At 40.9% G+C, this 16,158-nt stretch overlaps 1 protein-coding gene across 1 annotated transcript; it reads right to left on the bottom strand.

The window, feature by feature from the left end:
* Window positions 1-811: 811 nt before the first annotated feature.
* Window positions 812-11,648, bottom strand: wu:fl23c11. The gene is made up of 16 exons (XM_017409393.3): window positions 11,317-11,648; window positions 9,484-9,511; window positions 9,251-9,385; window positions 9,013-9,057; window positions 8,777-8,877; window positions 4,851-4,959; window positions 4,719-4,760; window positions 4,373-4,500; window positions 4,202-4,264; window positions 4,059-4,113; window positions 3,759-3,976; window positions 3,287-3,334; window positions 3,136-3,187; window positions 2,951-3,046; window positions 2,829-2,867; window positions 812-2,462 (listed from the first exon to the last, which is right to left on the bottom strand). The coding sequence occupies exons 1-16, from the start codon at window positions 11,440-11,442 to the stop codon at window positions 1,669-1,671; spliced, it is 2,079 nt and encodes a 692-aa protein (XP_017264882.1). The 5' UTR covers window positions 11,443-11,648; the 3' UTR covers window positions 812-1,668.
* Between the last annotated feature and the right edge of the window lie 4,510 nt (window positions 11,649-16,158).

The following is a 16,158-nucleotide window of genomic DNA, read 5'->3' as shown; positions in this document are numbered from 1 at the left end:
TTATATTTACAACAGTAACTCTATGATGAGCTCATTGTGGTTTAAGTTTTCCCTGAAATGTTTAAAACGCAACAAAATGAAAGTCGTTTTGCACATTTTATGAAAACTACTAGTTTTTAAGGCATCAAAAAAATAAATAAAAGGCCTGATTGATAAAAGCCTGGTCACCTAACCTGTTCAGTCAAATAAAGAGTATTTAAGTATTAAATAACCAACCAACTGGTCTTTTTTTATGATCACTACTTCTTGAAGCAGTATGGAGCAGCTTAATACTTTATTTTTTAGATAAGCGTGCTGCTAATTTTCATATTTTTTTCCACAAATTAATAAAAAATTAGTTCTGCGCAAATTAAAAAAGGTTTCCTGCAGAATGAAACAATTACTTCTGTGTAAATTCTCTTGTATAGAATTGGTTCTTTTCTTTGTGCCAACACTGAAATATGAAAATATAAACACCAGAGTGCAGCATAAGCTACTGTATTTAACTGTACAGTATTTAATATAATTAAACTTTATAAATTGTTTTATTTTAATTTTAAGGGTCAAGTGAATGTTGTGGCTCACTGCCAATTTTATTTAGTTGGAGATGCTTGTAAACCCCTGAGTTAACACTTTAACAAGCAAAATGTAATGTAAAATAAATCCATTATGAGGTTAGGGGTTAAACATGTCAAATTTACAGAGAGAGCTCTCAGAGCACATCAATTTATGGCGCAACAGACTGATTTGACCTAAACTACATGTTAAATTTAGAAAAAAAAAAGTAATTTCTGCAAAAACATAAGCAAGTAATGTTTTATAACGAGACAAGTAAGTTCAAATTAATGCTTTATTCAACCTCATTTTAACTGTTATAAAACACAAAACAGTATAAAAACAACTCACCTTACTTAAACAAACCAACAATATGTTATACGTATCAAACAGAGCTGTAATATTATATACAAGATGTCATTTTTAAAATGTCTTCACATATTTCAGGATTTTTAGTGACCGCTACATTTGCAGGAAAATCATTATGCACATGAGTTTAAATATAAACAGGGTTAAAACAAATGGAACAATGTCCTTCACTGAGATGTTCTCTGTATTTGGGCAGCACCGCTGGCTGAGCTCCGTGTTCTTTCTGTGCGGAGTTTGTGCATGTGCAAGTTTCCTCCAGGTACTCCGGTTTCCTCCTGCAGTCCAAAAACATGCAGGTGAGGTGAACTGGGGAGTTTAAACTGACCTTGTGTGTGTTGTGGTTGCCTGTCTTGGCGCTGTGACAGACCCACACGTTGCGCCCATTGACTGATGTAGCCGGGCACCAGCTGCCCGGCTACCCTGAACAGGATAAAGCAGGTATAGAAAATAGATGGCTTTTTGCATTTTCTAAAGCTCTCAGAGCTTTGTTTTCAAAGCTTTTAATATGGTAGTGTGTGATTTCCATGTTGAATGCTTTCATTTCCCTTAAGCCGCAGTGGCTCAAATTTTATTAACCAGGAGTGTATCACTAGAACAAGCTGTTCTACTGCCTGCAAATGTGCACAACTTCTCCATTTCCACAGCTACCACACACCCCTACAGGTCTTTTTTTTATTTAGAGAGAGATTAGCTAAACTGCATCCCATGAGATACCTCTGCCATCACAAGCTGCTCATCATCTGGACCTTTTTCCCTCTGCAGCTTTCAGATCCATACCATTTCACCAACCTTAGGGTCGGTCTCTGGGCTGGACGGGGGGGTGATAAGATATGATTTTAAGGGCACAGTTTCCCCAGAGTCTTCCACTCCCACACGCACGCAACCCTGAGACACCCCAGCAAGTCTAAGGACATTTGTCCCGGCGGTGAACCCTGACAGCTTCTGTGCCAGAGCTCGGGATGCCATCCTGAGGCCCCCCGCTCTTTTCCGCCTGGCCGACGCAGAGGCCATTTTCTTGGTGCCGGCGAGTTCCGTCAGAAACCCCAGGCTCTGGGAGGGGAGGCTGTAGACGTGAAGTCCGCAAAAGAGTTGCGGGAGAGGCCGCAGACCACCTGGCGGCTGGGGTGGGAGGGATTCAAACTGCACCAGCATGAACCTCTCGCCAGCGCGGCCCTGTAGGTAGTCTGCGAGGATACAGCTCAGGGAAGCGCTGAAGACATCCACGTGGCGCGAAGACGGGGGGTAGCTTCCCTCCGCATCTCTGTTCTTCAGTCCATTTCTGTCGCAGCGGGCGCCCCATTCTTCAGCCCGCGTCCAGGTGGCCTGGGTCAGGACCAACACCACTTTGCCCCCCTGCCTTTGCAGCCGGTCCAGACGCGAGTGGAGCCACGGCACGGGGCCCAGCGCGCCAAGCTCGGCCTGGCTCCAGAGGTCCAGAGACACGGTGAAGCCCAGGGACTGCAGGGATGAGCCCAGGTGACACAGCAGCCCTGGCAGACGCTTATCATTCCCCTCATCAGATGGATACAGCAGCACCACATGACTACCACCCACTGCGCCTGGAAAGAAAGAAAATAGAAAATCGTTATTATGGCGGTTTTTAATCAAACAGTGATTCAACACAGTGCAGAATGGATAGGAAGTTGTTGTGAACCAATCAAAAAATACAACCCATTTAAAAAATTTACTTTAAATCTTTTTTTTCCACTATAATAAAGCATTGCAACAAGGTATTTTGTAATTGCAAAGCCATAAAAAGCATTTTCCCTGCATGCATAGTTCAAATCTCCAAGTTCCTTCTGAATTTCCTTTAAGAATCTACCAACACTGATGCAAAATAAGACCTTTATTTTTTTTATTAGGCGTGTAAAGTAGCAATAAAAACAAGTGTTTAATCTAAATAGAATGAATGCTGGATGTTTGACCTTTAACATCATCTTCTTTCAACCATTTCCAAACGTAGCCTAAAGAGAAAACAGAGTTAAATGTTAGATGTTTTCACGGAAAGTGTTAGAGAGATTCAGTGACGCACAAATAATATGCTCACCTTTTAGGACTCCCTGTATTAAATACGCTCCGAGTATAGCCAAACATATCACCAGTAATCCGATGAGAAGCGGCAGGATCCATCTCACTCGAGAGGCTGGAAAAATAAAACATGATGCTTTTTATAAAGAACGACAAGGCTTTTTTGTTTTTTTTCTTTATCTGAATAACAATTAATGGTCTTACTTGCAAATGGACAGTAGGGCTCCGAAAATGACTTCATTCCATCCAGTTTCCCCTGAAAAAAGTTTCAGGAGAATTTTATTCAGTGTGCATAGGAAGCACAAAAGGTTTTATATAATTTTACATTTGTATTAAGAGGAAGTAGAAATGTTACCTGCACACAAAGCAGAGGCTGCCGTGGCACATCGAACAATCCTGTTTGCTATAAAAGTTGAAGAATTAAATATAAGAACAAAACAGGAGAAAAACATCACCAAGAATAAAAGCTAAATTAAAGGACCTAAAATTAAAACTAGATTAAGATGAGATTTTAAGACAACTTCATGATAAATATGTTGTTCCTAATTTCTTTCTTTTTGTTAACTTTTGTCAACAATAAATGAAAAATTCTGTATGAGTTTAATATTTTCAGATGAATACATTAACCTCAGGCTGTCATCCACCAAACAAAGTGTTTTCACTTCGGTGTGGACGATTTCACCTCTGGATTCAATAAAGCAATTTTCTGTCTGACAAAAAAATCCCTTTTTATTCATTTTAATCGTCTTTGACAACGAGGTGATTAAAAATACAGACGTTCTCCTGCAGATTTAAGCGTTTGCATTTGGAATATGTGCTCCTTTTACCCAGTGCATGCTGTTGGATTTAGCCCAGCTGTCCTGCAGTTCCTGCCTGGAGACCACTTTTTCACACTGGCTCCCCGTCAGACCTTTCATGCACAGCTGCACCTCTCCCTTCAGTCTGCAGGGGGAGGATACTTTCCAGATCAGCTCCGCCCTGTCCCTCCTCGACGGAGCCTCCTCCATTGTCACCAACATGATGTGCTTCATTCTTTCGAAGGCATCTGGGGAGGATAAAAATAGACACTTAGGCTTAACCGCTTCTACTTTGCAGACAAACTGACCCAACAAGAAACTCCCATTTACCTTTATGATGTCTGAAAGGACAATATTCCACCCTTTCTTCTCCGTCCCACCACGCCTGTAAACAAAATATTCATGTGTTACTAATGATTTATTTAAAAAAAAAAAAAAGTATCTTTTTTCTTGTTATTTAATTTGCCAGCTACCTGGAAGCACAGGCAAGGTGCAATAAATTCAGATGGGACAACAATCTCGCTCTTGTTTTTGGGCTGCAGAGATGAGAAAATGGTTTTACATGTATGTAGGAACACACACACAGATGTATATTGATCGTGCCTGACGCATTAACACTGGTCTGAACAGATCAGCGCACTGACCCATGTGAAATATTTTCTGGATATTCCATCCCAAACAATCAGATAGGAGAGTTCGCCTTGATTGGAGTTGGCGTTTTCTTGTTTAAGTCGGACTTCTCCGTCCTCGATTATTGCATGGAGCCTGGGAACTAAGACAGGCGCCTGTTAGTCGTCATAAATGCCAACAAAGCCTAATCATTCCTCAAATGTTTTTAGCAGCTGCGCTGACAAAAGAAAATGTAAAGTGATTTATGACTTGCTCATAACGTGTTATTAAAGGTGCAGTATGACGCTCAGACACAGGAATGAATATATTTCTGTCAATAAATTGTTTTAGATGTTTCACACTGAAACTTTTACTTCTTACCATTACACTTTGCTTCAATCCCATTGAGCTTTGGGACACAAACTGAAAGAAAGAGAAAGGATTATTGTAATATTATTATTGACAGATCTGTTGTTCTCTCTGGTTTGTTCAGATTACAGCTCATTAACTCACCATTTTCTGGAAGTGTGATATTTTGGACTTTTTCCTTTTCCTTTGAAAGAGCTATGACCACAACAGTTGAGCCAAAATACGCTTTAGTCAGTTTCTGTGTCAACAGCAGCTGAAAATATGAAGAAAAGGTCAACTTTGAATCCCTAAAATAACAGGTAATCTGATAAACATGTCAGGATGGATAGAATATATGTCATTATTGCCCGCCGCCATGATAGGAGGGCAATCATTTATCGTGTGTGTGTGTATGTGTGTATTTGTCTGTTAGCAAAATATTTTATGAACCAAACGTTCGATTTTAATGAAACTTAGAAAATAATCCATGGATGTACATCTATTACTGATTGGTTTTTAAAGATAACCTCATTTAAGACCGTCGTCACACCTAATCGACCTTAACAAACACAAAAATGTCTCTAACTTAGTCAGTTTTAAAGATACTGAACTAAAATTCGGTGTGGTAGTAGCTGAGAGTCAGTCTAAACTTACACACTGAGCACCAACAGATCTTGCGGGACCTTTGTTTACAATTTAGGCATGCAAGGTGGCTTGTTATGTTATTTTACTTATTTAGTTCTTTGTTTGCTTAGGTCTCTGGTTAGGTTAATAAATTATTACCAAAATCAACATGTTTTTGTTCTTTGTCCCTCTGAGTCAGACTGATATCCCAAAATGTAGCATAATAAAAAAGAACCTGCTGGTAGGTCTGGATTTCAGGCACTCCTCATGACAGGTCCCAGAGGTAAAAGCAGAAGGAGGTTTTAAGTCCATCAAGGAAGAGGAAGTGCTCAGAAAATGTACAAGGCTAAAAGTAAACCTGTGACGTTTTTGTACAACTCACTTACCAGAAGTTTTACGCACACTACGAACCGGTTCTTTAAACACAGCTGACAAGAACAGGCCCGCAATAAAACCTGCCCGCATGCCGAAGTTAGCGCTCAGAGTGTGTGTTCAGCACGACTCTCAGCTATCGCACCACATTTGACCTTAGTACCTTCAAAACCGACTGGGTTTCAGCCGGTTTTATGTTTGCTAAGGGCGATTCGCTGTGGCGCCCGTCTTGAATGGGGTTGACGCCAAAAGTTAATCAGCTGTAGATGTACATCCAGTGATTACTTTCTGAGAGTTTCAATAAAATTCATCCACTGGTTCATGGGATGTTTTGCTAACAAACACTCGAACACGCAGGGGGAATTACATTACTGACCTCCTTTTGTGTCGGCAGGCAGTAAAAACATACAATTAAGCTAGACTGAGGATAAACGAGACACTTCACCAAATCAAAGTCTTATTCAGGGCTCTCAAGATTATTTAAATTTAATGCAAACATGACAAATATTTAGCAGGTTTAACCTACAATTCTGTCCAATTCTCCCATTGGTTTTAGCCAACTAAATACCAGCTCAACATTCAGAAATTCGTCAGACAAATTTAGCCAAATCAAATAATTTCTCATGTATTCATCTAACTTTGTTTTTAGCTCCAAACCGTCTCCCTCACTGTTTTCACTCTCAGGAGACTGAGATCGTGTCTGAATAATTTTGGCGTCATGTGAAACAGAAAAAAAGAAAGGTCGCAGGCAGGTATCCCGGCGAGTCATGTGGATTGTTCACAACGTTTCAGGCAGCACGATCTTCTCTCAGTGAGATCTATTCATCTGAGCTCTCAGTGCGTACGTGCATTCATGGAATAGTGTGCTTATCAGTGTCTCACAAGGAGGAGTTTCAGCTCGCTCTGATGCTGTGTTTGGGACCATTCTTCTCAAGTCATGTTTCGGACAAATTTTAGACGTTTGACAACGCCAACTGTTGAAAGGTGGTCACCCCCTCGAGATGAGGGGGCGGCCTGTGGAGGAGTTTATTTTTTTCTTAGGACGGGGAGACGGGGGTTTTCACCTCCATGCAAAGCGAGCACTCAGTGTTATGACGTCTGTACAGTAGACTACTACAACAAATGCAAAATATTTCACGAACCAGTGGATGGACTTGAATGAACGTAATCACTGCCTTCACATGCAGCCAACCCAATTAAAGATGGCCGCACACAAAAATGGCTCTAACTCAAGTCAGTTTTACAGATATTGAGCTTAATTTTGTGCTGCAGTAGCTGACAGCCATCAGTGATAGACTCTGAGTCCTGACAGTGTAACATCAGATCGGTCGTTTACATGTTTGAACCAAAACAGAGATAACTTTCCTTTCTCAGCATAAGATTATTTCAGCTTTAAACTCTGGCATGAAAGGCGGCAGGTGATATGCATCCCCTCGAGGAGTCCTAAACCTTTAACTTATTCGTCATGTATTTGTCCCGGTATGATATATGTCATCTATGTGTTTTCTTCAACTCATTTCATTATAACAGGGTGGATTGCAGAAGTCTGACTGGTGACAAACAAAACCTAAGATGTCTGTGGATTTAAATGATAATCAGGTTATTGTCAGTTTTCCTGGTGAACAAATGTTTGTTGAGAACGTCAGATGGGCTGAAGAAAAAGTCAATGTTAGTGTCACGGTGTGGTTAACGTCGGCAAACATTAAAGACGTGTTCATCTGTAAAGACATTGTCTATTCATACAGTGTTGTGTTAGTTATATCTCACTGGTGTCTGAAGGACATAAGAAAACACTATAACAATCAGTGGTTTTACTCTAGAAGGAGGATATCCCTATTCCAAGACCATCCAACGATGTAAAACAGTTCATTTTTAAGCAACTTGTTGCGACGTATGATTTAAAACTCCCTGCAGCTCTCCTCTCTGAGTCCTTTGTTTAATCAGGAAGTAAAAATGCCACAGCAGACTCAAAAATGCTTTGGTCAACAGGAGCTACAGTGAGATGTCTAAAGGCCTGTGGCTGCAAGTCAAGCCCAGTTCTCGTCGTTCTGTCAGCCTTTGACTGGGGCTGCGGTGGCTCGGCGGTCTGTGCCGCAGTCTTATAATCCCGAGACTGTGGGTTTGAGTCCAGGTTGCGTTAGGAAGGGCATTTGGCAAAAAAAATAACTGTCAAATCTTTTGTGCAAAGTTCGCTGGCTGAGGCAACCCGTGCAGGAGGGAGCAGCCGAAACAACAACAGCATATCAGTATTTGACTGCTGGTATGAGATGCCTGCGATGATATGCCATGTTTTGGATTTTACTGTACGGGACACTGAGCATTCTGAATGACTTTACCTTGCTTTCATCCGCCCAAAGAAAAATATTGTTCCAGGTTTTTTTTTTTTGATTTCGTTCAGTTGTAAAAACCTAATGCGTGCTGTCCTTTTCCTTTTAAAATGACAACACTTTCTTGTTCAACTGTTCAGTGATTTTCTGATAATACGCTCAAGAGTTTTGAACTTTCAGTATGCTAACTGAGGCCTGGTGAGTCGGAGTCGTAGTTCAGGAGGTTTGGGCAGTTTTTAAACAGTGCACTGTCAAAGTAACATTTCTAATCTTCTTTAGTGTAGAATAATAGGCTTCAAACCTTTTGAAATGCCTTTAATCCCTTCACAGACTGATAATCATTGGTGATGATCTTACTTGTGTTAAACACACGCGACTTCCATTCATGTCTGTAGCCTAACCATGACCCGTACCCATTACCACTACACACTTAACCCTAAACCTAACCCCTAACCCAAAGATAATTTTCCTGTATTAGAACCAGGTTTTAGTCCCCATAAGGACAAACGATCCTGACAAGATAAGTGATTATACCAGAAAAGGCACGCAAATATTTCCAACCACCAAACTGACAGTATTTTAGTTTTGTAGAGGTGCTTCTGCTCAATAATGGTCACGTAATCAATGCATTTGATTGACCAAACTTTAAAGACCTGTTAAAGACATTTTTATTACTTCTTGCTGTGTAAAACCATAAACCCAAAGAGAATTTACTCTTTACTATGACGACAAATGAGGTCATTCTTTCTTATATGTGGCCATTTGTACCTCGTGTGGGACATCCTGCGTTGAACCATAGCGCAGGTTAAATTTAATTGCCTTCCAGATCACTGTTGAACCAGGAAAGGAAAGACCCACTTTCACTAGAGCTGCAACACAGACAACAAAGACAGAAAACAAAGATTGAGGTATATAAAAACACTCAAGTGCGCGACATGACGCTCATGTTTTCAGTACTCAGAGGGGAGAAAGGAAGTGCAGTCCTCTGGCCTTTGTTCTCATACCTCCTTCTTTTTCGTCATCCTCACCCGACCCTTCAGGACAACTATCTGTAACAAATACACACAGCGGTACTGTGGTCAGTAAATGCTTAAAAAAAACAACACGCTGTCAAGTGAAACTGCTTCCCTACAGAGTATACTAACATACAGTGCCCAAAAAAAGCATGAAATGTTCCAGTTTAAGAGTAAAGTTACACTCTTCCACTCTACGCACGGCCATCTTCAGAAAGGTCAAAGCTACCTTTAAGAGTGATGTTGATTTGCAGACATGGTTCATACACATTGTCGTCGGAGAGAAAAAGAACGGCCGTGAGCCGAACCTGCGTAACGTTCACCGAGCCGTACGGCTCACGCAGCTCTTGGCTGAACTGAGCGCCTGCGAAAAAAACACAAAAGCGTTTTGACTTTAGACGGACTGCAGACACGTCATGTTGTCATTGTTGTTGTTGTTGCAGACGACTCTGATCGTGTTACCTGAGCTCACACTGCAGTTAGTCAAACCCTGGAAGAAAAATGAACAGAGAGCATGAAATGCCACCAAACACACACATAAAAATACTACAACTAGTATAAACAAATCACTTTAAACAAATTAATTTCTGTTGAGTTATTGGATTTTCCTGTTTTAAAATCAATCATATTTCTAAAGTTTTTTTTAGACACTAAATCTGAAACCAAAGAGGAAGGTGTATCTATTTCATTTTTTAAAAAATACAAATGACCCTGGGAAGCTTTTCCATGTTAATGACAGGTTTGCATGACAGATTTAACGTCTAGAATTCCCACTTTGTCAAACGGATGTTACGGAAACTAAAAACGAGGGAAAGTCGGCGCGCTCCCCCTCTACATGAACACAGAACTGAGCAGGTTTTCGAAACACGACATCAGCGTGACACCAAGTTTAAACTGCTTCTTTAAGGACTGTCAGGGCACAAAAACAAACAAAGAATGAAATATAATTGTCTAAGAAAAAAAGTCACACTGGCACGTGGGTGTTGTGTTTTATTAAACCGTGTCAGAGAGCAATAAGAACAGCGAAACTCGAGTGTTTACAACTAAAACTACCTGGTTGTTGATTTAGTTTTTATTGCTGTAACTCCAACAGAACTGTTCATAAACTGTAACTACTCTGTTAATTATTATTTCATACATTAGATAATATAATGTGCTGATAAAGGGCTGAACTGCCTTAACAAAAAAAAGCCAACAATGTTCGTTTTGGGTCACTTTGTTCTTTTGCCACTTCGTACCTCCATGTCAGGCGTTACCATTTCATACCCACATACTTACAACTTCATATCTGTTTACTTCTCGTTAACATTTTGCTAAATGTTGAAGATGTTTATAAAGAATGCTGATTTGTAACCACTATTCCTTTACCCTCACCCTAATCCTAACCAAATTCCAACCCTTATCAAGCCTTAAAATAAATGTATTTTGCTTTAAAGGTGAATCCTGAACCCTCTTTATCCTAATTTTCTCATTTTTCTTTAATTTGTTGCTCCTAATCAGTGATACTAGCCCGAATCTTAATAAGTGACAAATAAACGGAGTAACCAGCACCTGTTTGGTATTATAATCACAACTACCGTATAATATTTTAATCCAGAAGCATGTTCAGGTGAGGCACGATATTTATCCTTCAGTACAGAAAACCGGACAATCCTCCTGAAGACATGACGAGTGAAAACAAAAAGCTCCGTCAGTCCAGCAGCATAGAGTTAATGGTCAATGGTGATCTTTTTACGCAGAGAATTTTATCATTTATTCCAAAACATCACAGCAGTGTCTCTCAATCTCATCATCTGATCTAGGATTTCAAGAAATATATTCATGTGTGACAATACTGTTTGTTTTTTTTAATGATTATTAAAGAAAACTGGCCCTGTTGGTGTGATCACAACAAAGCAGCACAGATGTGCTGTCCCTAAAAGTATTGTAAAAATAAACAAATAAATCAAATAAAGCTCTGAAGCTCTCCTGAAACCTGGGTTTTACCACAGGTCTGAGCGTGTTGTCGTGAACACAGACAGCACATTCATTTGCTCCATGCTTTCAGACGAAACTAAGTTCCTGAGAAAAGGAGCAGCAGGGTAAGGTGTCAGGCTTAACAGTAAATAAGTAATGAACATTAAACTTTGATCCTTCACTTTGTGTGTGTGTGTGTGTGTGAGGGAGAGAGAGGCTAAATCTCAAGAGTAAATATCAGTTCTCATAGATAAAACACTGATAATAAACAGAGTTTGTTTTTTTTAATAAATTGCAGCCAGCAGCTGGTTTTGTTGAAGTGCGTGAAATCCGTCTTACCTGGCTGCAGATGAGTTCAGGTGTGTCTTTGTTAACGACCTCCAGACCCCCTGCTGTGAGAGTCAGGCACAAACGGAGCAGAACGCACGCACTAAAATGTGCTGAACAGTGAAACGAAAGCCTCATTTTTTAATTTTTTTTTATTTTTATCTAAGTTGGAGTTCGGAGCCTTCTCCTCCTCTTCGCAGCTCGTCCTCCTCGCTTTCACGCGCTTTCCCTCGGAGCAGAGCAGCAGGTCCGCTGGGCAGGGCGCATGTTGGCTGCCAATTAACACCCACACACACACGCACACACACACACGCACCACCTCTGAAAAAAAAGGCGCACCCTCACTCCGCACTGTTTAAGGCGTCAGTTCTCCTTTTCTTATCTGGCAACCCTGGCTCGTGGAGGGACTCGCAGAACGAGTTCCTGTCGAGTGGGATGAACTCAGCGTCAATATGAACCTCAGCCAAACACAACAGAGTCAGTTATCCTATTTTGTAATGTTTTCATGTTTTATTACAGAGTAAACAGAGTCTGGTTGAACTAAAATCATAATAATAATAACAATAAAGTCCATGTTGTTATGAGCCCTAAGGACAAAACAAGCAGCTGTAGCAGCAATTATCTGACGGTTGATGGTTTGGAGGAATCTTCATTGAACCTGAATGAGTCACACCACAAGACATGTGGCTCAACAGCGCAGGGAAATTAGGAACAGACAAAATGGCAGCCAGTCAAGTTTAATTGGGCCATTTATTCAAATACTAACACCACAGTGTGACAGAAGTTGTAAACAAATAAGCAATAAACAAACAAGTTGGAGAAATGTCATTTTTCGTGAAAATGCAGCGTTGATGCTGAGCGCTGAAACTAGCCAAAGAAGTTGAAACTGCAGTTGTTAAAGCTCAAAGAAGCCGAAGACTGGCTAAAAGCTGAAAGTAACAAAAGGCTGGCTAAAAGTTAAAAGTAGCTAAATGCTAGCAAAAATTCTCAAGAAATATACGGGAAAAAATGACGTGCCAAAGGGTAATTATAGTAGAAAAAGGATAGCTAACTAAAAACTAAAAGTAGCAAAATGTTAGCTAAAAGCTAACAGTAGCAGAAAGGGTAGCAAAAGAGGACAAAAAAAGACCAACTATGCTGAAGTAAATTTAAATGAGGACAATGTTTTTGAAGGCACTGAAGAGATCTCAGTGCATTTCTGTGAGGAAAATATTTATAAATAAAGTTACATTTTTTTGGAAAAAGTGAAAGATACCAAAGCCAAATCCTGAACGAGCTGAATGTTTTGATACAGGATTGGCACAAATATGCAAAAGTAGTTAGATTAGTGGTGGGGGGGAAACAACAACCAGGAAAACAGCAACGTGCATATTTAATGGGCGCTCACACAATGAAACTAGCGTTTCCCAAAGGACTGAGTTTCATTCTGTGTTTGCTGGGGTCATTTAGGCTTTGGCGGCCATCTTGAATCGGGTCAACTCCAAACATTGACGCCACGGCTTCGAACAAAGATCTCGTAAGATCCGTTAGCACTCAGAGTATGTGTTGGGATCGACTCCCATCTACTACCACATATCTGAAATAATAAGTTATCGCCCCTTTTTTTGTTTTGTTTGACAAGTTCAGCTAGCTGTGGAGGACATCTTGAAACTGTAAAAAAACTGAATGAGTTGTAAACAAACATCCAACGATTACTTTCGGTTTATGAGATATTTGGTGAACAAGTGAACAGGGGAAGTCGAATGATCAGCCACCTTTAATCGCAGTAGTTTATAAAAACACAAAGAAAAGAGAAGAGCACTAAATGTTGTCACTGTAAAATAGAAGTATATATAGTTAATGAGCAAGATTGGTTTTAAATTGTTATTACTGACAGTTTAATAAACCTACAGAGCCTGAAGCTAAAGTTAAAAGCTGTTTTTAGTAACCACCCTTTTTCCTCGACATGTGTCACAGCTTGTAGCTCAATGATCATTTGTGGTTGTTGTCAGCCGAAGGTCTTTTTCACTGTAGGTCTGCTCCATTTATACGCATGTGCTGAGTAGGTGGAGTCTGCACGCTGCACAACTGAATGATTAAATCAGTTTGTTTTATGTAATATCCGCAGGTATTGCATTAAGAGTTAATATTTCAGAGCCATATTTATCACCTGTCACGGTGTTAAACTTTGATCACGCTGACAGACTGTGCCTGATTTAATTTATGAATTTCCAAGTTTCCTGTTAGGCCTGAGTGCCTCCCTTTTTGACTCGGAAAGCTGACGGTTCCAAACCCCCAACCTCAAAAATCCAATATGGTTGCCTCACACATGGAAAGTGGTAGGAACCGCGTTAATGAACGGCTCATTTGCATTTCTCAACCTCAAGGAAGCCATCTTGTATGTTGTTCTGTTAGTAAACATGTCGCTTCAGCTTTTAAACGCAAAGGAACACGCCATCCGCTCGCGCCGCTAACAACGTGGTCACTGATCGCAGCAGTCAACAAACCTCACTGGTTGTCTGATTTGGGGCTTTACCACAGCTCACCACATCAGTCCCAGATCTGAGGTTTGATTTTTTTTAGGTAAACAAAAAGGAGCATAAGGTGACGCCTCGACCTGACGGCGGAGGTTTTCCCCTCCATTTAAAGCATTAACTCCTTCCTCACCACTTATCATCCCTTCTAATAGGTCACCTACCAGAGGAACCCCCCCCCCACACACACACACACACACACCAAAAAAAAAAAACAACCTCCAACCTATTGTACCTATTGTATTCATTTCTTGCTCACAACATTTGGGTTCCTGGTTGGAAACAACCGCTCCAATATTTCTGATTATAAATCCTAGATAGGTTTAGTAGATCCTAGAGTTTATCTACTTGTTTTCCTATGAACATTACAAACATAGATCTTCTTTGTTGTATGTGGCCTGTAGGCCTCACTGACCTGGGCTCAACAAACCTAAAGATGAAGCATGTTGAGCTCGTTACCTCAGATTACTGTGTTGAAGTTAATCAAGGACATTCAGATTTATCAGATCTTTTTGTGTTTTCAGTCAAATCTGACTATGATCTTATTAATAAAAAGACGACATGGGTTCAAAACTGTTATGTCTTGCTATTGCATGAAAAGGACAGCAGGGGGAGCTCTGACGATGTATGAAAGGAGAGAGGTAGAAGAAGAGAAGAATAAAGAGAGAACTGAAGCTAAGTGAAGTCTCATGCCTGCTTATTCGATGATTCCGACATAACCGACCACAACATTGGCGACGAGGATGTCTATTTCTGTGCCTTTACCTACTCCATTCCTGCCATGCCCAGGGGAACCTGCGATACCGTTTCCAACATGGCTAAAAATGTTCGACAACTACATGTTGGTGATAGCTGCATCGGGGGATAGCTGGCCTGATGCCAGAAAGCGCACGGTTCTACTTCATGCCCTGGGTACAGAGGGCCAAAGGCTTTTCTACACCCTGCCGAATACCGGAGACACATTTACTTCTGCTATGGCTGCCCTTAAAGAACATTTTGTGCCGAAGGTGAACGTCATTGCTGAATGTCACAAGTTTCGACAACGAGCACAGAGACCGGACGAGACGGTAAACCAATTCTTAGCTTCTCTTCGGGAGTTAGCTGCTACATGTGATTTTGGGAACATGGAGGACCAAATGCTACGTGATCAACTGATTGAGCGTGTTGCTAATGCTCGCATAAGAGACAGACTATTGCTTGAACCGGACTTAACACTTGCTAAAGCTACTACATTGGCGTTGCAAATTGAAAGTGGCTTAAGAGATGCTAACGTCTTTTCTAATGCTACCGCTGCTAGCGCTTCCGCTCCAGTGAGGGCCATACAAAAGCAATCAAAGCCAAGCCACCGCTGGGACACAAAGAAGAAGCCGCCGGATCCTGCTCCTGCCACGACTCAAGCTGCTGCTAACCGCCGTTCCTGCTTCCGCTGTGGATCTTTCAACCACCTTGCTAACAACCCTTCCTGCCCTGCTGCTAAAATGACTTGCAACAAGTGTGGTAAAGTGGGACATTTTTCACGAGTGTGCCGTTCAACTCAAAAGGAGGTACGTGAAGTCGTCATTAATGAGCCCACAGTTCTTTACATGAACAATGCAGTGCAAGACAAGATCCTCTGCACAGTTCAAGTGACTGTTAATGGACGATGCAAAGATGTTGAGCTGATTGTGGATACAGGCTCATCGGTGTCCATTATACCTGAGAACATTTACCACACCTACTTTTCTGACTGTGTGCTAACTGAACCTACATTTGCTCTTGTTACCTATGCAAAAGAGAAAATTTCTGTAAAAGGGTGCTTAAAAGCTACTATTTCTCATGATAGTCATTCCACTGCAGGTACTCTGGTTGTTGTTGAGTCAGGTGCTGCTCTTCTTGGATTAGATTTGTTTCAGGCTTTACAAATGAAGCTTGAAGGACGAAAAGTTATTACTACTAGTACTTCTCCTACCCCTACGGTTGAATCTGCTGTGCCAGAGACTGTGTCAGATCGTTCTTCAGACATGTCAGTTCAGGTAGTTGGCTACGCTAAAAACTTCATACACAAAGTACATGTACTACCAAATGCTGTTCCAGTGCAACAAAAACTCAGGAGACTTCCATTGTCAGTAAGACAAGCTGTCTCAGACGAGCTCAAAGATCTCCAGGATAAGGGCATCATTGAACGTATTGATGCTTCTCCTTGGGTTTCTCCCATTGTTGTGACACAAAGAAGAGACGGGGGAAAGCCACGCATGTGTGTTGATTTACGGGAGCCAAATAAAGTAATTGTTGCTGATTGCCATCCATTACCACACATGGATGAACTATTCTCAAACCTACGAGGGGCTACTATTTTTTCCAC

The sequence above is a fragment of the Kryptolebias marmoratus genome, linkage group LG8 (genome assembly GCF_001649575.2).
Source record: "Kryptolebias marmoratus isolate JLee-2015 linkage group LG8, ASM164957v2, whole genome shotgun sequence".
Classification (NCBI taxonomy): Eukaryota; Metazoa; Chordata; class Actinopteri; order Cyprinodontiformes; family Rivulidae; genus Kryptolebias; species Kryptolebias marmoratus.
The sequence above is the reverse complement of the archived record's forward strand: the minus strand, read 5'-3'. Positions and strand labels throughout refer to the sequence as shown.

What these genes read in the sequence shown, in the direction of transcription:
- wu:fl23c11 (XM_017409393.3), bottom strand. Translation starts at nt 11,442, where the DNA reads ATGAGGCTTTCGTTTCACTGTTCAGCACATTTTAGTGCGTGCGTTCTG. An exon ending in CGCAGGATGTCCCACACGAG is followed by an intron (nt 4,960 to 8,776) that starts GTACAAATGGCC and finishes TCATATTTTCAG; the next exon opens with CTGCTGTTGACACAGAAACT. An exon ending in TATCACACTTCCAGAAAATG is followed by an intron (nt 4,761 to 4,850) that starts GTGAGTTAATGA and finishes TCTTTCTTTCAG; the next exon opens with TTTGTGTCCCAAAGCTCAAT.